General features: G+C 39.7%; 1 protein-coding gene across 1 annotated transcript; it reads right to left on the reverse strand.

Annotated features, from left to right (window-relative positions):
• Positions 1-19785: 19785 nt before the first annotated feature.
• LOC136157389 (olfactory receptor 2V1-like) lies at positions 19786-20736 on the reverse strand. Its single transcript, XM_065919300.1, has one exon. The coding sequence runs from the start codon at positions 20734-20736 to the stop codon at positions 19786-19788; it is 951 nt and encodes a 316-aa protein (XP_065775372.1).
• Between the last annotated feature and the right edge of the window lie 1510 nt (positions 20737-22246).

Raw genomic sequence — 22246 nt, forward strand, 5'->3', positions numbered from 1 at the left:
AAAAATAAGGAAATCATGCCATGCGCAACAATACAAAAGAATCTTGAAAGCATTCTGCTAGGTGAAATAAATCAGACAGAGAAAGACAAATACTCCATGATCTCACTTATATGTAGAATCTGAAAACAAAAACAAAATCCCTCATAGAAACAGTTTCTACTGACTGCCAGAGGCTGGGAGGTGGTGGGTAGGGGACATGGTGGGAGAATTGGGTGAAGGAAGTCAAAAGGCACAAATTTCCAGTTATAAGATAAATAAGTTTTTGAGATGTAAGGTACAGCATAGTAACTATAGCTAACAATACTGCAGTGTATATTTGAAAGCTGTTAAGAGAGTAGATCTTAAAATTCACAACACAAGGAAAAAACTTTGTATCTATGTGAGGTGATCGCTTGCTTGTTCAGTTGCTTCAGTTGTGTCCAACTCTGCAGACCCATGAACTGTAGCCTTCAGTGGTATATCGGATTCTTTCTGTTGCTGTAATAAATGACCACAAACTTGGTGGCTTAAAACAATTTCTTTTCTCTTACAGGTCTATAAGTCAGAAGTATAAAATTAGTTTCATTGGTTTAAAGTCAGAAAGCTGGTTGCTTCTGAGGTCTCTGAGGAAAAATTCTTACTTTGTTCAGATTCTAGAGGTCTCCTGTATTTTTTTATTTCTGGCCCCTTTCTCTGTCTTCAAAGTCAGTAGTATAGTATCTTCAAATCCTTCAAATAGGTTCCATTGTCTTATCTCTTCCTTCTACAGTCAAATCTTCATATCCCTTTCTTCTGTGATTCAATTTAGGGCCAGATAGCCCAAGGCAGGGGCTTCCTTGGTGGTTCAGTGGTGAAGAAATTGCCTGCCAATGCAGGAGATGCAGGTTCAAGACCTGCATTGGAAAGAGCCACTGGAGAAAGAAATGGCAACCCATTCCAGTATTCTTTCTTGGGAAACCCCATGAACAGAGGAGCCTGGTGGCTTATAGTCCGTGGGGTCACAAAGAATCGGACACAATAGTGACTAAACAAACTCAGGGCAAACTCTCCATCTAAAAATCATTATCTTAACAAGCTCAAAGTCCTTTTTGCCATTTGTATTCATTTCCTGGGACTGCTGGAACAAAGTAACATACTGGGTGGCTTAAATGACAAGCATTTATTATCTCAGTTCTGGAACTAGAAATCTGAAATCAAGGTGCCTGAAGGACATGAAGAATTGGTTCTATGCTTCTTCCCTTGCTTCTGCTAGCATCAGGCATTCCTTGGCTTTAAAATGGCATTCTCCTTGTGTCCCTTCACATCATCTTCTGTGTGTGCCCATCTAACTCTATGTCCATATTTCCCTTTTTGATAAGGACATGACTCATGTTATATTTGAGTCCACTCTAAAGACCTCATCTTAACTTGGTCACCTACAAAAGACCTTACTTCCCAATAAGGTTGCATTCACAAGTAGTGGGGACTTCAATGCATCTTCATGATTTTTATTTATAAAAACTCATGTATAAAAAGATACAATAATCATAAGTAGAATAGATACCTAAAAATGCCTAGTGAATAAAACAATGTTAACGGTGGATTTGTTCATAAGCATGAAATCAAGAAGGACCCTGTGTTACTGAAAGCTTGGCCTGTCTTTGGACCAGTGCTGAATCAAATCCCAGAGACAGAATTTTGGATAAAGTAGAAAGCTTTACTGCTTTACCAGACACTGGACTTCTGCCCAAAAAAACTATGTCTCTCCATCCCAGAGAATCTGATGAGGGGTTTTATAACAGTGGGTTAAATGTGGGGTTTCTGACAAGATTAAGGTGTGAGCAGGGCTTGGATTCCCTTAATTGCATCTCAGATGGTCAGTCTCCTAATCTTGATGAGTTTCCCTGGTCCCTTTAATCTTGTATCAGGTGGTTTCTTGGCTGTTCCTCCCTTGATTAGCCACTGTTTGAATCCACCCTTTGGAACTCAGGGAAGGTCATAATGACTGGACCCTTGCTGGCAAGAGATGGGTGACAGAAAGACCTCTGTGCTTGGGAGCCCCATAGGGCCCCACTAGATTTCACCTGCAAGGCTTTCTCAAGGGTAGACCCCCCCCCCCCGCCATGTTCCCTATTTCTTATTTGTAGAAAAACTGTAGCCTCCAGACCCACATATGCTGTGTGGAGCTGAAACACTTTATTTTTCACCAAGCATTTATAAATATTTAAGTGAAAGGGAGGAAAATAAATAATAGATTAACATTCATAACATTAAACAAAGTAAATTTTGTTGTACTTTGCTTTTAATGAATTCCATTTGAACTGTGAGTCATTCAAGAAAGAAACCTATTTGGGAATTTCTTTCATATTCCAGGCACTCTTGAAGTCACCCACTTCTCCTCACCCACCTAGGCTGTCCCACCCATCTCAGTCACCATAAAGAGTGACTCTAACTACAATATAAATTTCCAGAAGTGGAATTCCTGGGCCTAACAATATATTTTACCTTTGGGGAGATATTGCTAAATTGTCCAAAATGTGTGAGAGCCCCTGTTTCTCCAATAGAAGCACCATCTTGCCCAGTCCAAATGGTCAACATGGACCCAGGGCAGGGATGTAGTTCTGCTGGGCTCAGAGTGCCACACAGCATATGTGGCTCGGGGGGGGGGGGGGGGGTTGACTTTTGCTAACTTTTGCTAACCCTGAGGCTGCAGCTTCACTAAAGGGTGATAATCCCAAAGACTGAGAGGTTTATGTATTTATTTATGAGAGATTAGGTAGAGATTGGACTTCCCTGGTGGCTCAGATGGTAAAGAATCTGCCAGATGGTGCTAGTGGTAATGAACCCACCTGCCAATGCGGGTGACACCAGAGAGGCAGGTTTGATCCCTGGATGGGGAAGTCCAGGGCAACCCACTCCAATACTCTTGCCTGGAAAATTCCATGGACAGAAGAGCCTGGCAGGCTACAATCCATAGGGTCACACAGAGTCAGACACGACTAAAGTGACTTAGCACTGACCCACACACACAGGTGGAGATTAATGTAGTGGCTTCCAGGCAATAGCACCATGACAAATTCCCTAAATTCCTTGTCTGATGTCCCCTCTGTCTGATGATCTAGACAGAGGAACTGTAAGAATTTGGTCTGTTCAACTCATCCCTTTTGTTTCCTCTTTGTTTTCCATTCTAGAAGCCACTCCCTCCAATCATGGCAAGAGAGTATCAGAAGTTCCCAGAAAGGTTCTTAACTTTCACAGGTTTTGGGTTCTGGACAGACCTGTGTGTACAAAGTATGTATGTGTACATGGGAGTAAGGAGGAAGGGGGACACAGGAGTGGGTGAAGAAAAGTTGTTTATATTGCTTTTACATTAAAAAAAAAAAAAAACCACACAGGACTATGCTTCTATATTTCTTCATTACACTCATAATCTTATTGGTATTTGTTGTCATCAGGGAAACAGCAGAGGGATGGAAGTCAGCTCTTCTTGGGGACTCAGGGATTTTTTCCTTAATTATATTAATTCTAATATCTAAAAGGTGGATCCCAATCTTGTTTCCAATCACAGAGAACTTTGAAAATAGACTAATTTATCTGACGCAAAATTAGCACCTAAATAGACAGATCTTTAAACGAGAGAAATGCTCTTGTTCTCATTGTCAAATCTGCAATGCAAGTTCAGTCACCACAATAGCAGGCCAGAAGAGAGTCACAAAATTAGAAGAAGAATCAAATCAACAAAATTAGAAATGAAAAAGGAGAGGTTATAACAGACAATGCAGAAATACAAAGGATTATAAGAGACTATTATGAACAACTATATGGCAATAAAATAGATAACCTGGAAGAAACAGACAGATTCTTAGAAAAGTTCAATCTTCCAAGACTGAACAGGAAGAAATAGAAATTATGAACAACACAATTACAAGCACTGAAACTGAAGCTGTGATTAAAAAAAAAAAACAAAACTCCCCCCAAAACAAAAGCCCAGGACCAGATGGCTTCACAGGAGAATTCTATCAAATATTTAGAGAAGAGCTAATGCCTATCTTTCTAAAGCTCTTTCAAATAATTGTAGAGAAAGGAACACTTCCAAATTAATTCTATGAGGCCACCATCATCCCAATACCAAAACCAGACAAAGATAACACACAAAAAGAAAACTACAGGCCAATATCACTGGTGAACATAAAATTTTCAACAAAATTTTAGCAAACAGAATTCAGCAACACATCAAAAAGCTCATACACCATGATCAAGTTGGGTTTATTCAGGAATGCAAGGATTCATCAATATATGCAAATCAATCAATGTGATACACCATATTAACAAATTGAAAGATAAAAACCATATGATCATCTCAATAGATGCAGAAAGAGCCTTTGACAAAATTCAGCACCCATTAATGACTAAAACTCTTCAAAAAATTGGCATAGAAGGAACCTACCTCAACATAGTAAAGGCCATCTATGATGAGCCTACAGAAAACATTACTCTCAATGGTGAAAAACTGAAAGCATTCCCCCTAAGATCAGGAACAAGACAAGGGTGTCCACTTTCACCACTATTATTGAACATAGTTCTGGAAGTCCTAGTTAGAGCAATCAGAGAAGAAGAAATAAAAGGAATCCAGATCAGAAAAGAAGAAGTAAAGCTCTCACTGTTTGCAGGTGACATGATACTGTACATAGAAAACCCTAAAGATCATATCAGAAAATCACTAGAGCTAATCAGTGAATTTAGCAAAGTTGCAGGATACAAAATCAATACACAGAAATCACTTGCATTTCTATATACTAACAATGAAAGATCAGAAATAAAAATTAAGGAATCAATTTCATTCACCATTGTAGCAAAAGAATTAAATATCTAGGAATAAACTTACCTAAGGAGACAAGAGAACTGTACATAGAAAATTATGACACTAATGAAAGAAATCAAAGATGACATAAACAGATGGAGAGATATTCCATGTTCCTGAGTGGGAAGAATCAATATTGTGAAAATGACTACACTATCAAACATAATCTACAGATTTAATGGGATCCCTATCAAATTACCAATGGCATTTTTCATAGAACTAGAACAAAAAATTTCACAGTTTATATGGAAACACAAAAGACCCAGAATAACCAAAGCAGTCTTGAGAATGAAGAATGGAGCTGCAGGAATCAACCTTCCTGACTGCAGATTATACTACAAAGCTATAGTCATCAAGACAGTATGGTACTGGCACAAAAACAGAAAGATAGACCAATGGAACAAGATAGAAAGCCCAGAAATAAACCCATGTACCTATGGGTACCTTATTTTTGACAAAGGAGTCAAGAAAATATGATGGGGCAAAGACAGCCTCTTCAATGTATGGTGCTGGAAAAACTGGTCAGCTACATGCAAAAGAATGAAATTAGAACACTCCTAACACCATACACAAATATAAACTCAAAATGGATTAAAGACGTAAATGTAAGACCAGAAACTATAAAACTCTTACAGGAAAACATAGGCAGAACGCTCAGTGACATAAATCAAAGCAAGATCCTCTATGATCCACCTAGAGTAACGGAAAAAAAAACATAATGTAAGCAAATGGGACCTGATTAAACTTAAAAGCTTTTGCACAGCAAAGGAAACTACAAGCAAGATGAAAAAACAGCCCTCAGAATCAGAAAAAATAATAGCAAATGAAACAACTGACAAAGGACTAGTTTCCAAAATATACAAGCAGCTCATACAACTCAATACCAGAAAAACAAACAACCCAATCAAAAGGTGGGAAAAAGGCCTAAGCAGACATTTCTCCAAAGAAGACATACAGATGGCTAACAAACACATGAAAAGATGATCAGCATCACTCATTATTGGAGGGATACAAATCAAAACTACAATGAGGTAGCACGTCACACCAGTCAGAATGACCATCATCAAAAATCTACAAACAATAAATACTGAAGAGGGTGTGGAGAAAAGGGAGCACTCTTGCACTGTTGGTGGGAATGTAAATTGATATAGCCACTATGGAAGAAGGTGTAGAGATTCCTTAAAAAACTAGGAATAAAGCCACCATATGACCCAGCAATCCCACTCATAGGCATATACCCTGAGGAAACCAAAATTGAAAGAGACACATGTATCCATCCCATTGTTCATTGTAGCACTATTTACAATAACTAGAACATGAAAGGAACCAAGATGTCCATCGACAGATGAATGGATAAAGAAGTTGTGGTACATATACACAATGGAATATTACTCAGCCATAAAAAGGAATACATTTGAGTCAGTTCTGATGAGGTGGATGAACCTAGAACCTATTATATAGAGTGAAGTGTTTCAGAAATAGAAAGGTAAATACCATATTCTAACACACACACACACACACACACACACACACACACACACACACACACACATATATATAACTACAGGGGTGGGATGGGGAGGGAGATGGGACAGAGTTTCAAAAGTGAGGGGATATATGCATACCTATGGCTGATTCATGTTGAGGTTTGACAGAAAACAGCAAAATTTTGTAAAGTTATTATCCTTCAATAAAAAAGGAATAAATTAAAAAATAAAAAACTGGAACATAAACTCACCAAATTGGTAAGAAGCAGGAACATGTTGGATGGTTAATTCTATAAATTTCTGTTTGGAGCCATGGAGGTGGAGGAGTGTCTATTTAAGAGTCTTTCTCAGATGACCACCTGCTCATGCATTGCTCAGAGGATCTTTGCATATTTATTGGGTCTGACATATTTCTGCTGAGCTTCACCAAGTGGAGTGGAAGGTGAACTGTGGGGAGTTGAATGGGTATGGTAAGTGCTGAAGGTGGTGAGAAAAGACCAGAGATGAGGGATTAAAGGTTAATAGGAAGAGGAAGAAGTGGATCTGACTTCAGACTTCTGCCTATGGAGTGTCAGGCTAGATGCAGGGATACCTCCTTGTTATCAAAGGTTGTCAGCAACAAAGACTGGAAAGATGGTAATCTTAGTTTTCTTGGTCAAAATTGTTATCATTGCTTATTTGTTCTCCAGTCTCTGGACTCAGCTCCAAACTAGGCAGACAAACCTGTTGGGTCATTATCACAAGTGTGCTCTCATCAGTCTGGTGTCCACGGTTATGCTTCATTCCTGGCAGTGCTGATCTGGAATCTACTTCCCTGAGCTGTTCTCTGGCTCTCTTGGAGGCATATCTCTGTAACTCACCATGTCCTAGGATTTCCCTGTCTACTGCCATGATCTTCTGACTCTGGACAGTTTACTTATCACTGCTAAGATGAAAACGGCATTATGCATGTCCTACACCTGGAGACTTATAAAAAAAATTAAATATATGATTAAGCCCTATCCATACCCACTAACAATCACCTTTAGGGTGGAACCAAGGCATATGCACAAAAACATCTTCTCAGATGTCTTAGAGACATAAGCACAACACTGGTCATGACCACAGCATCTCAAGAATCTCATTCTTGCTTCTTTTTTTCTATTCATAATTATGCTATCTCACACTGTTTCAAGACTCTTTGTCTCTCTTTTTGCACCTCTCCAGTTTCTATTAGGGGAACTTCTTGAATTGTAAACGTGACATCACACAAGACAGAATGAACACACTCCAAAAAGCACCCCTGGAGGCCCACCATTTGTAGAGTGAGCAATGACTGCTCCTTCCTTGGTAAATTCAATGGATGTCACTGAATCTTGGAAGAGTCACTGCTTCTCATCAGTTTAGAGTCAACTGAGGTTACACACTAGGTAACGTGAAGGATGAACAACCGGGAGACAGATGTGTCTAAGTCCTTGCCCTCATATACACCAGAGTCCAAGTAGCAAAGTGGGGTGAAGGGTTGATTTACATCCAGAGAGGTATTTCTGAGGTTTTGAGGTTCTCATGATGCATTTGACATAAAACTTACTTCAGGGGCAGTGCCTGCTGTGTTGGAAAATATAATTAAAAATCAAATGTCCTCCCTACCCTGAAAACCTTCCAAAAAGGTAAACAAGAAAGAAAATTGTTTTATTTTTGAATAAGCATTAAATCAGAATGTGATTTGCATCACAGATGATCTGCTAAGAAATTCCACAGAGAAGGAATATCAACCTTCTGTATAGCCAGGTGATGACAAACTATTACATACATGCACTCAAGTTAAACAATAACTAGTCCTCAAGGAAGAGGTCTTGACAGCACCTTTTGTCAGATTCCATGCTTAATTCATGTGGTAATTGGCATGATTCTCTGTGTTTGCTACTTGGCTTTATCCAAAGGAAATACAGACTTCTCACAGGTTTTGACTAGAGATGGTTCTGCAGCTTGGGGCAAGGTGCCTGCAGAAGTTAGGATCCTACCCTCCTACAGAGTGTGGGAGGTAAGGATTCTATCTTCCTTGATGATTACATTTCAAAGAGATGAATTTTAGATCCTTGAGGAGACATTCCTGATTCAGAAGTTTGGTTAGAGATTATTTTACTTTTAAAAGATTGCTATAGTTTATCAATCCCTGAGCTTCCCAGGTGGCACTAGTGGTAAGGAACCAATGCAGGTAGACGTAAGAGACACAGGTTCAATCATTTGTTCAGGAAGATCCCCTGGAGGAGGGCAGGATACCCCACTCCAGTATTCTTACCTGAAAAATCCCTTGTACAGAGGAGCCTGGTGGGTTACAGTCCGTAGGGTCACAAAGAGTCAGGCACAACTAAAGCGACTTTGCATGCATTCACTTACCTTATCAGAGACATAAGGAAGTTACAATTATACTTCTTCTAAGCAATTGCTGAGGAAAGAAGGAGGTGGGAGTCTTTTCCTTTGTTTTCAAGTTGGTTTGTCCTTACATCTATTCCCCCTTTTCCCACCTCCTTTCTCTTTCTCTGTCTCTCTTCACACCCAAGACTCACTAGAGGAAGAAATTTTCCTCCACTTGTCTAGGTTTTCAAGATGGTCTAAGAATTAAATTCACCTATGTATCAACACATTTACTGGAGAAAATCAAACAAAGTTTTAATAACTTTCATACGTGGGAGAGACCTAGGAAAAGTGATTAACTCACCAAAAGTACAAAAGTGAAAGTCCCTCAGTCCCACTCTTTGTGACCCTGTGGAAAGGAAAGTGAAAGTTAAGTCGCTCAGTCGTGTCCAACTCTTTGTGACCCCGTGAACTGTAGCCCACCAGGCTCCTCCATCCATGGGATTCTCCAGGCAAGAATACTGGAGTGGGTTGCCATTTCCTTCTCCGGGGGATCTTCCCGACCCAGGGATTGAACCCAGGGATCGAACCCAGGGATCGAACCCAGGTCTCCTGCATTGCAGGCAGACACTTTAACCTCCGAGCCACCAGGGAAGCCCTCACCTTAAATACGATCTTGGCTTTCAATACAAAAGAGGATGTTGGCGATCCTGATTTGTGACTATCCACATGGTGATGAAAAAGCAAATGTTTGGTAAATAAATGTTTGCTGGGCTATGCAGTGACAATGGGAAACTGAGTGACCTCTGATCTCTAGGCTCTACCTAGAGTCTGCTCTCACACACACGTACACCGAATCCATGTTCTTTGCAGATATCTCTTTTGATAGCTGTATTCTGGGAAAGGTCATCTATCTAAATTCTTTTAGGTACTTGGGGTGAAAGTCAGTTTCTTCTTTAGTCTTTTGGGCCTTGATTATTTTCAGCTCTAAGTAATGCATATGCTAAGGAGACATTTTGGGGTGACAAATTTTATTCTCCACATCTTTGTAAATCTATATTCCCTTTGCCTAAATCTACAGCTATTCACCTGTCATTTAAAGCTTCTCTCTCTCCCTTTCATTCTCTGACTCTCCTCTTCTGAGGCCCTGCTTCTTAGCCTTTCAAGAGAAATAAGATCAAATCCTGCTTGATAATCACTGATGTCAACTGAGACGAAATGAATTTTCATGGCAGGAGGAAAGGATGGGGCTATATCAGAGATCTGAGGTAGAAATGGGAGATGGTTATTTTCCTTATGTGATCGAGTTGTCTGGTAAGTTATTGTTTTTATGTTTGCTTTTTCTTCCCTCAGGGTCAATGCCATGAACATTTGGAATGACACCTCCCTATCAAACTTTATCTTTTTGGGCCTGTTCAGTTACTCACCGTATGACTTCTTCCTTTTCCCCTTGTCCTTCTGGCCTCTGCTACAGCCCTGGCTGGCAACATCCTCTTCCTCCTGTTCACTCAGGCTGACAGGCGACTGCATACCCCCTTGTACTCTTTTTTCAGCCAGCTCTCTATCATGGACCTGACCGCGATAGGCACAGTGGTACCCAAGATGGCAGCCAACCTTATCTCAGGAAGTAAATTCATCTCTCAGGGCAGCCATGCCACTCAGGTCTTCTAAATGGTCAGTGCTTCCTCCTGGCAGTCATAGCCTATGACAGGGACACGGCTGTGTGTCACACTCTGCGATAGGTACCCTGTGCTCATGAAACGGAAGACATGCTATCTGACGGCCTGGCATCCTGGGTGAGAGGAGTGGCTGATTAACGTGGGCATGGTCTTCAGCTTCCCCTACTGTGGCTCTCTCAGATGGACCACTTTTTCTGTGAGTTTCCCACCCTGCCTGCGCCTCTCTTGTGCAGACATATCCTTCTTCGAGGACCTCGTCTATGCTTGCTGTGTGGTCATGCTGCTGCTGCCCCTGTGGGTCATTGTGGCTTCCTATGCCTGGGTCCTCACTGCTGTGACTAACATGACCTCCACTGAGGGGAAACAAGGCTCTGACCACAGCTTCTTTCACCTAGCTGTGGTGCCTTTACCATGGGGGAGCCATCTTTAGCTACATGCAGAAAGCCTCTGCTAGGACATCAGTGGGAAAATGAGTCACCTTCATCTTCTACACCATCTTCACCCCAATGCTCAACCCGCTTATTTACAGACTGAGTAACATGGAGGTAATGAGAGCCCTGAAGAAAGTTCTAGGGACATGGAGAATGTAGTCATGTCCACCCTTCTGGGGTTTCCTCTCTCGATTTTGTTTTTCCTCTGAAGTCTAAAGTCTTCTTGTGGCTCAGACTTCCTTCTCTGTACAAATTGGGCGGGCCCTTGTACCTACTTGGGGTGAGGCTATGAGCCGAGCAATCTGAAAATGTTTGGATTCAAGAGGTCATTGTAACAGATGATAAGTGATCAGTATCACAATGATTCTTTCCTCCATTGAGCACCACTCTCTCCATGCAATGAAGGACTGTAGATATATTACTTACCTCTCCCCAGGTTTGCTAGGGAAAGTCTGTCTTCTGAACTGCATGTTAAAAGTGAACAAGGAGTAGAAAGAGATTCAAAACTCATTGTCCCTGAAATGAGGTGCAAAGATCAGAGGGTGGCCTTAGATGTAGAAACTGTGCAAACTTGGACAAAGTTACTTCGTTCTCTGGGCTTCACTTTATCATCTGCATCAACATTGTTGTCATTCATTTGCTCAGTTGCAGCTGACTCTGCAACCCCATAGTCTACAGCCCACCAGGTTTCCCCATCCTACACTATCTCCCAGAGTTTGTTTAAACTCATGTCCATTGAGTCAATGTGCAATCCAACCATCTCATCCTCTGTCACCCCCTTTTCCTCCTTCTTTCTATCTTTCCCAGCTTCAGGTCACCATAGCTACCAGTAAAGTTTGTCCAATATTTCACGACACTAACTACTAATTGGGATTTCCCTGGTGGCTCAGATGTTAAAGAATATGCCTGTAATTTGGGAGACCCAGATTCAGTTCCTGGGTGGGGAAGATCCCCTGGAGATAGAATGGCTACCAAATCCAGTATTCTTGCCTGGAGAAATCCATAGACAGAGGAACTTAGTGTAATACAAACTCTAGTTCAATGTTTCTGATGGTGTTAAGCAATATGATGAGATTTGTCTGTTCTTGAAATTGTACTTTAAATATAAGTATCAATTTGTAAAACATCAAAGAAAAACAGCTAGAACTTCGTTTTAGTCTTCTTACATGAAAAATACCTTGGAAATTTGAGAGATTCAAATTTGTCATTCTATTCTAGTAGGAATTTGAGGGAAGATTGATTCTTTATCACTGATACCAAGTTTAGAAGGGAAATAAGGTGTGAGGAGAAAACTTCAGCAAGAACTGGCTTCTATCATGTTTCTATCACAAGGGCTTTGGGGAGATTTGTGGAATAATCTCTTAAGCCATGCCTTTTACAAAAATATCCCTAAATAAAGTCTATCAAAAAAATCTCCCCTCAATCATTCCATTTTTACTACTCCCAAGAGTGCATTTTCACTGCACTCATACCCTGAGAGCCTAGGGCTTTGGGGCACCAAGTTGGTGTGCACACACAGTAGTGAAGGAGGGGGCACAGGCCAGTTCTGGGAGAGTTTGGAGTCTAGATACTGATGCAAAGTGTTCCAGGCAGAGGGGACAGCTGAGCAAAGGCTGAGCACAGTGTTCTAAAGCAGAGAGCGCCAGGGAGAGTTGAGGGAGAGCTGGCCAGAAAGCACAGCCCACATCTCGTACAGCCTCCATCTCACACAGCCTGATAGATATTTGAAAACATGGGGCTTAGAGTAGAGAGGAGGTATGATCTGCCCCCTTTTTATAAAATTACCCTGTACCCTGTAGACTCCACCACAAGGCTCCCATAGTCATTAAGATGAGATGGCATCTTGGCATCTCATGGCAAGAGATCATGGCACTTGGACTATGGTGGAAATTTAAGATAGCAGAAGTAGGCAAGTTCTGGGTACTTGTCTTTGGTCTTTTTTAAAAAATTAAGTACAGTTAATTTACAAAGATGTGTTAGTTTCAAGTGTTACCACAAAATGATCCTATATATGCATGTGTGTGTTCATACATAGCATATATATATATATATATATATATATATATATATATATATATATTCCCTGTGCTATACAGTATTCTGGGTACATTTAGAAGGTTAAGTCAGCTTATTAATTAATGTTTCTAGCTCATGGTTTTAGCAAGGATAAAATGAGTAACTGCATTTAACATACTGTGCACTGTGAGCTCTTTGTTAGTTCTTTCTATTAAAATGCATATATATTTTAATAATGAGTATATTTCTTTAAAAGTGATGGGCAATTTTGTGCCATTTGAAGGAAACCAGTTTTCAGATGGCTCTTTATAATGTCAGTGAGTTTTTGGGTGGATGTGTTATAGATCAACACGTGTGCTGCCCAACATTTCATTCTGCAACCTCCCTAGTGTCCAAGGGGACTTGGCCTTGGTGACTCCTTCCTCCCACTTCTCATAGACACAAGTTTCCGATTGTCCTAAACAATCCCCACACCACTTCTCCTCCTTCTCCCTCATGGGCTCCACAGGAAGCCATGAGTAGGTGGGCATCATCACACACCCCTAGCCCAGGATCAGACCTCCTTGCACCTGCAGGGATGATGAACCAGGTGGACAGGCAGTGCTGAGGACATGAGGGCTGTCTGCCTTTTTGAAGTCAAAGAATCATAACTTCACCACCAGCCCCAGGTGAAGGGACAGTTCTCCAGCAGGAGGACCCTCTTGCCTGGAGGGGTTGGTCATTGGAGGGATCAGCCCTGGGGCTGATCATGACCACCTCCTCCATGAACCAGGGCTCCACCCAGTGTGTGGGGTTCTGGGGCCTTCACCTCTGCTGTCCTCAGCTTAAGCAAGGCTGTACCTTAGCCAAAATGTGCAAGTTCCACAGGTGAAGAGGTTTCTGTACAGATCTTCCTCTATTTACCATGCAGTTAAGCATGGATAAATGTACCCTAGTTGAAAATAGTGTAAATTGAAAATGCATTTATTACATCAGATCTACATGCCACTGTCCAGTACTGTGAGAGAGTTTTGTACCTTATATCACAAGCTGGATTCAAGATTGTTGGGAGAAATATCAATAACCTCAGATATGCAGGTGACATCACCCTTATGGCAGAAAGTGAAGAAGAACTAAATAGCCTCTTGATGAAAGTGAAAGAGGAGAGTGAAAAAGTTGGCTTAAAACTCAACATTCAGAAAACTAAGATCATGGCATCTGGTTCCATCACTTCATGGAAAATAGATGGGGAAGCAATGGAAACAGTGACAAAGTTTATTTGGGGGCTCCAAAAATCACTGCAGATGATGAATGCAGCCATGAAATTAAAAGATGCTTACTCCTTGGAGGGAAAGTTATGACCAACCTAGACAGCATATCAAAAAGCAGAGATATTACTTTGCCAATAAAGGTCTGTCTAGTAAAAGCTATGGTTTTTCCAGTAGTCATGTATGAATGTGAGAGTTGGAGTATAAGGAGAACTGAGCGCTGAAGAATTGATGCTTTTGAACTGCGGTGTTGGAGAAGACTCTTGAGAGTCCCTTGGACTGCAAGGAGGTTCAACCAGTCCATCCTAAAGGAAATCAGTCCTGAATATTCACTGGGAGGACTGATGTTGAAGCTGAAACTCCAATACTTTGGCCACCTGATGCGAAGAACTGACTCATTTGAAAAGTCTCTGATGCTGGGAAAGACTGAAGGCAGGAGGAGTAGGGGACAACAGAGGATGAGATGGTGGGATGGCATCACTGACTCAATGAACTTGAGTTTTTGTAGACTCCGGGAGTTGGTGACGTACAGGGAAGCCTTGCGTGCTGCAGTCCATGGGGTCGCAAATAGTTGGACATGACTGAGAGACTGAACTGAACTGATCATTATCCTGGAAAAATTATAAAATTCAAAGTTTGAACAGTTTCTACTGAAAGCATATTACTTTCATACCATTGTAAAGTTGAACCATTTTAAATCACACTACTGTAAGTTGGAAGGGCTTCCTCTGTGGCTCAGTGGTAAGGAACCCACCCGCCAATGTAGGGGTCATGGGTTGGATTCCTAGGTCAGGAAGATCCCCTGGAAAAGGAAATGGCAACCCACTCCAGGGTTCTTGCCTGGGAAATCTCATGAACAAAAGAGCCTGGTGGCGTCCATGGGGTCACAAAAGAGTTGGACATGACTTGGCAACCAAACAACAACAACAATAAACTATAAGTTGGGGACATCTTTTTTTATCTATAGACAATTAGATGGACATGAATGTATCAAGTGATTCCCAGGTGTCAAGTCCCACGTAAAACTCCAAAATAGTCCTACTCTGATGTCACTTATGTCTTTGTGGGAGAGAATTGATGATCAAAACCGCAAGAATGGTATGAATATTTATGCCTCCATTTTCCTTTTTTTTTTTTTGCCTTTTTCTTCAATAATGAAGTCTCAACCTCATTATTTGTTTATCTTTGATTTTCTTTCAGTTTGAATATGATATGCCTAAAGTTTAGGACTTGTTTTGGTGTGTTTTTGGCATTCATTTTTTATTGAGGTATAATTGACATATCACATTATATTAGTTTCAGATGTACAACATAATGATTTAATATTTGTGTTTATTGTAAAACAATCACCACAATAAGTATAGTTAACATGGATTACCATACATAATTTTAATTTTTCTCTTCTGATGTGAACTTAAGATCTACTCTCTTAGCAATTTCAAATATGCCATAAAATATTATTAACTATAGTCATTATTAACCATGCTGTACATTACATCCCCAAGATATATTTATTTCATAGGTTGTACCTTTTGACCCTCTTGGAACATTTTGCCAACCTTTCCGAATCACCTCTGGCAACAACCAGTCTCTACACTTTATCTATGACTTTATTTTTTCTCTTTTTTTAGATTCCACATATAAATGAGGTCATCAAGTATTTGTCATTCTTTGTCTGACTCATTTCACTTAGTATAATACCCTCAAGGCTCATCCATGTTGACACAAATAACAAGATCTTTATCTTTTTTATGGCCGAATAACATTCCATGTTATTTACATATATATAACATTCTGTTATATGTACATATGTGTAAATATTTAAATAACATGGAATGTTATTTACATATATATGTAATGACATTCAACTAATGTGAAATGACATTCATACCAATTTTATAACATATATATATAAATAACACGTACACACATGTGTACATATATATGTATATATACATACCATATTTTCTTTAGCCAATCATCCATTGGTGAACTCAGGTTGTTTGCACATCTTGGCCATTATAAATAATGTTGCAGTGAAGAGGTTGTGTAGATATCTTTTTGAGTTAGTGTTTTCGTTTTCCTTGGATAAATACTCAGAAATTGAATTGGTGGACCATAATGTCATTCCAGTTTTAATTTTTTTAGGAACTCCATACTGTTTTCATAGTAGCTGCATCCTCTACATTTCCACCAACAGTACATGAGGGTTCCTTTTTCTCCACATCATTGCCAACACTTGGTATTTCTTGCTTCTGTTTTAACAACCATACCAATGGGCGTGAGGTGATAGCTCATTGTGATTTTAATTTGCATTGTGATTTAATTTGGTGATTAGAAATATTGAGAATCTTTTCATGTGCTGGTTGCCATCTCTGTGTCTTCTTTGGAAAAATATCTCTTCATATCCTTTTGCCTATATTTTAAATGGTCTATTTGGAATTTACTGCTATTGAGTTATATGAATTCTTTATATAATTTGGGTATTAATCCCCTATCCACTATATAATTTGAAGATATTCCTCCCATTCATTAGACTGTCTTTTCAGCTTGTTCATAGTTTTTCTTGCTGTGCAAAATGTTTTTAGCTTGATGGAGTCCCACTTATTTATTCTACTTTATTATTGCTACTGTTTACTTGTTTTTAGTGTCACATTCAAAAAATGATTTCCAAGACTAATGTCAAGGATCTGCTTCGCTATGTTTTATTCTAGGAGTCTTGTGCTTTCACATCTCCCATTTAACTCTTTAATCTACTTTGAGGTAATTTTTGTGTATGTTGTAAGATAATGGCTCAGGTTCATACTATTACATGTGGTTTTCCAATTATTCCCACAGCATTTATTTTTTTTTTTACTTTTCGGTCATGCCTCATGGCATGTAGGATCTCAGTTCCCCAACAAGGGATGGGACCTGCACTCCCTTCATTTCAATAGGAGAGTATTAACCACTGGACTGGCAGGGAAGTCCCCCCAACAGTGTTTATTGAAGGGACTACCTTTTACATCTTTGTTTTCTTGGTTCAAAATATTATTTTGTAAATAATTTTCTGAATCTATTAAGATAATCACTGATTTTATTCTTCATTTTATTAAGATGGTATATTACCTTGATTTACTTGTAGATGTGGTGCAATCTGTGCAACCCTAGAATAAATCTCAATTGATCATTGCGTATGATCTTTTAAATGTATTGTTCCATTCAGTTTGAAATATTTTGTTAGTATTTTTTTCATCTATATTTATTAATTATGGGTATTGGCATGCCATTTTCTTTCTTTTTTTTTTTTTTATTAATTGGAGGCTAATTACTTCACAACATTTCAGTGGCTTTTGTCATACATGGATGTGAATCAGCCATAGAGTTACACGTATTCCCCATCCCGATCCCCCCTCCCACCTCCCTCTCCACCCGAATCCTCTGGGTCCTCCCAGTGCACCAGGCCCGAGCACTTGTCTCATGCATCCCACCTGGGCTGGTGGTCTGTTTCACCATAGTTAATATACATGCTGTTCTCTCGAAACATCCCACCCTCGCCTTCTCCCTTTCTTATGGCATCTTTGCCTGGTTTTGGTAGTAGGGTGACACTGATCTTATAAGTAAATTGAAAGTATCCCCTCCTCTTTTGTTTTTTGGAAGAGTTTGAGAAGGTTTGGTATTAATTCTTTTTTGAATGTTTGGTTCTAGACTGCTTTTGCTCAGAGATTTTGATTATATTGATATTATATTGATTCAATCTCCTTACTACTAATGAGTCTATTCAGATTTTCTTTTCTTCATGTTTTAGCCTTGATTATGTTTCTGGATATTTATTCACTTTTTCTGGGTTATCGAATTAATTTGTTTATAATTGTTCACATTTTTATGATACTCTATATTTCTGTAGTGTCATTATATTGTGTTTATTTCCTTTCAGACTTTATTTGAGCATTCTGTTTTCATATTGGTGGGTCTAGGTAAAGTTTTTTCAAATTAATTTATCTTTTTATAGAACCAGTTCTTGGTGTCATTGTTTTTTTCTATTGTCTTTTTAACTCTATATCATTTATTTTGGCTCTATTCATTATATTTTCTTCAATCTATTGTATTTTTGGCTCATTTGTTCTTTTTCTACATAGTTGAGTTATAAAGTGAGATTGTTTATATATGATTTTTCTTGCTTTCTTTTAAATGTAGACATTTATTGCTAAGAACTTTCCTCTTAGAATTCCTTTTGTTGTATTCCATAAATTTTGGTCACTGTGTCTTTTTTTGTTTTTGTCTTGTGGTATTGTTGACACTTCTTTTGATTTTTCAGGTATTTTTTGATGTTTCTTTTTATTTGTTCTTTGATCCGTGGTTGTTCAGTAGCATGTTGTTCAAGACCACAAATCTGTGAGGCTTTTTTTCTTTTTCAGTTTTCTTCTTGTAATCAATTTCTAGTTTCATATCATTGTCGTTGGAAAAGTGCCTGATATGATTTCATCTTCTTAACTTTAAGAATTTTCTTGTGACTTAACATATGATCTAACCTAAACAATGTTCTTTGGGCAATTGGGAAGATTATGTATGTTGTTACTTTTGCATTGTTGTGGTTGTTCAGTACTAAGTTGTATCCGACTCTTTGCAACTCCAAGAACTGCAGCACACCAGGCTTCCCTGTCCATCACCATCTCCCTGAGTTTGCTCAAACTCATGTCCATTGAGTTGGCGATGTCATCCAACCATCTCATCCTCTATCACCTCGTTCTCCTCCTGCCCTCAATCTTTCCCAGCATTAGGGTCTTTTCCAATGTGTCAGCTCTTCACATCAGGTGACCAAAGTATATGAGCTTCAGGTTCAGCATCAGCCCTTCCAATGAATATTATGGTTGATTTCCTTTAGGACCGACTGGTTTAATACCCTTATTGTCCAAGTGACACTCAAGAGTCTTCCCTAGCATCACAGTTAGAAAGCACTAATTCTTCAGCTTTCATCCTTCTTTATGGTCCTACTTTCTCATTTGTACATGATTACTGGAGAAAACATAGCTTTGAATATATGGACCTTTGTCAGCAAAGTGGTGTCTCTGATTTTTAACACACTGTCTAAGTTTGTCATAACTTTTCTTCCAAGAAGCAAGTGACCTATTTAGCAAACTCTAAGTTACCGTCATTGCTGAGTTTAAATGTGTCACAAATCAAGTTTCCCAGAAGCAAAGTGAGATAGATTTTGCATGCAGAAACTTTATTGGAGAGTCTTTTCAGTATGAAGACCTATAAAATGGGAAGTTAGTTAAGGAAGCAAAACTGGATACAGAGATAAGTGGTCCATGATGCCTATGTGTAGTGCTCTGGAATTGGGGAGCTCTGGGGAGCTCTGGAGCTGGATGGACCCTCAGAGTCAAACTGAGGCAAGGTAGCCAAGCCTTTGTAATCCTCCATTGACCTCTCCAGGCATCCTCAACTATCCTAAGAAGCAAGGCCTAGGGCAAGATGTCTCTTCTCAGCTATGGGCAATTCCTTGAGAAGAACACAGCTGAAAGCTTCCACCTGTCAACTCTTTCAACAACCATGGAATGAAGGATGTGTGTCTTCTATTCTTGTAACTGTCAGCCCAACTTTTTGCCCAAATTGCCACAATCTTCGTGAACATGATAGATTGAGTTGACTAACCTTAATTTGACTATCCTTAATCAGAGAATGACTTTTACTTTTAGCACGGCACATTCATATCTCTTCCAATGAAACGACAGTTGGTTAGGCCAGGTTTCCTGGCCCTGGAGCATATTTCCAGGTGCCAAAACCAACCTAGCTCTGCCCAACACCACAAGAACACCTCCCCAGGAGTTTCTTGAGAGCACCAGCCACTTCCTTGTTCCTCAGGCTGTAGATGAGTGGGTTGAGCATAGGGGTAATCATGGTATAGAAGGCAGAGACCACCTTGTCCTGCTTGGAGGAATGGTAGGCCTGAGGCCGCATGTAGGTGATCATGGCAGCCCCGTAGAAGAGAGACACAACTGCCATGTGAGAGGAACAGGTAGCAAAAGCCTTCTGCCGACCTTCAGCAGAGCGCATGTGGAACACAGTTATCAGGATCCTCAGATATGAGGCAGAGATGACAGAGAAGGGCAGGAGCAGCATGAGGACACAGCACACATAGATCATAGTCTCATAGAGGGAGGTGTCAGCACAGGCCAGCTTGAGCACTGCAGGGACCTCACAGAAGAAGTGGTCAATCTCTTGGGAGCCACAGTAAGGGAATCGTAGTGTAAAGATAGCCTGGATCAGCCCATCCACCAGGCCAAAGAGCCAAGATCCTGCCACCATGAGCCAGCAGACACGGCGGCTCATGATCACAGAGTACCTCAGTGGGTTGCTGATGGCCACATAGCGATCATAGGCCATGAAAGCCAGTAGGAAGCACTCATCCCCCAGGAGGGTGAGGAAGGACAGGATCTGGAGCCCACAGCCTGTGAAGGAGATGGAACCATGGCCCAGGAGATAGTCGATGGCCATCCGTGGTACAATGGTGGAGATGAGCATGAGGTCCATGAGTGACAGCCAGCTGAGGAAGAAGTACATGGGGCTGTGTAGACGGGAGTCAGCATTGATGAGGAGGATCATGAGCCCATTGCCAGAGAGGGCCACCAGAAACATGATCATGATGACAGAGAAGAGAAGGAGATGCAGTGGTGAGTGTGTGAAGAGGCCCAGGAGGATGAAGTGGGAGATGAGAGTCTGGTTTCCCAACAAGGCCATTGTTCCTTCAGAAGGAAGTGCCAGAGAGAGGACTGGGGTCTAGAAGCAGGAGGTTTGTATTAGTGCCATAATACTGAGATCATTGCAAATTTTCCCAATATGTTGCCCTCTTTAAAAGTTATTTGATTTAGAATAAAAGGTATGGTTTCTTTAAGAAAAAATATCCTAACAAAAATGCAGGATACTTCTGTTGCTTTTACTTTTTAAATCTTTCTGCACATAATTGAGAAGCCTGTCTTAACTCATTATTGTTAAAGTAAGTGCTACTTCTACTTCTGCTAGGATTGGTCTGTACTCCAACCCACAGAGATGCTTCTCCTACAGAGTTCTGGGCTGGCCTCACTAAAGGATTTCTTTGTCCCCAGAAAAGACCTAAAACAGCAAAGACACTAACAACTGTGTGAACTGAGCACTGTTATGACCTTTATGAATCTCAATTCTTATCTTAAATTGGGATAACAACTGTCTGTGAAGTGATAGTAAAGGTTGAAGATGACAACATAAGCAGTGTCTTGTAGTGCAGAAATATTGATAGCTGACATTACTTGATCATTTCTCATGTGCCAAGCACCATGATGAGCACTCTGTAATCATATTTAATCTTTATAACTACTAAAAATTATCATTTGCCCCATTTGTGAAATGGGGAAAGTGAGTGAGTGGGGATTAAAAATTTTTATAATCAACATTAGATGAGATATAGGAAGGTAAGCTTGAAACATGAATAAGAATTTATAGAAAAAAAGTATGTAGAAGATGAAACCTTAAAAAGAACTTTTAAAATACACCTCAGACTACACAGTTCTACTTACAAGAATTCATCTTACAAAAACATTTGCACATATATGAAATGTTGCTTTGACAACAGGATTTGGTGTAGATTTGTTTATAGTGGAAAAAAGATCGCAAAAGATCTAAATATCTATCAATAGAGGAAAAATTGAATAAACAATGGAATAATAAACTGTAAAAAAGAAGAAAAATGAGTTTGCTTTTTATGTGTTTATATAGAATTCTCCCCAAATAATATTGTTCTGTAAAAAAGGCACTGACAGAGCAGTTTATGAGCTATATTGCATACTATATAATTACATGCCATAATTAAATGTTATATATACCTATATAAACTATGCTTTATGTGTTATAATCATATAATTATTCTATATTCTATATTATACATCATATATCATGGAATACAATATAATATTACATTTTACTGATACATGTATAAAAAAAGAAATGAATATGTGTCTGTATATGTTTACATCTATAAACTTAGTGTAAAATCTCTGGAATTAAACATAAGAAGCTAATAATGCTGCTTACCTCAGAGGAAAGAATCAGAAGAATAAGATTGCTGAGACCTAAGTTAGGGGCTTCCCAGGTGGCACTAGTGGTAAAGAACTTGCCTGCCAATGCAAGAGACTATAAGAGATGCAGGTTCAATCCCTGGGTTGGGAAGATCCCCTGGAAGCAGGCACAGCAAATCACTCCAGCATTCTTGCCGGGA

The sequence above is a fragment of the Muntiacus reevesi genome, chromosome 1, assembly GCF_963930625.1.
Source record: "Muntiacus reevesi chromosome 1, mMunRee1.1, whole genome shotgun sequence".
Lineage (NCBI taxonomy): Eukaryota > Metazoa > Chordata > Mammalia > Artiodactyla > Cervidae > Muntiacus > Muntiacus reevesi.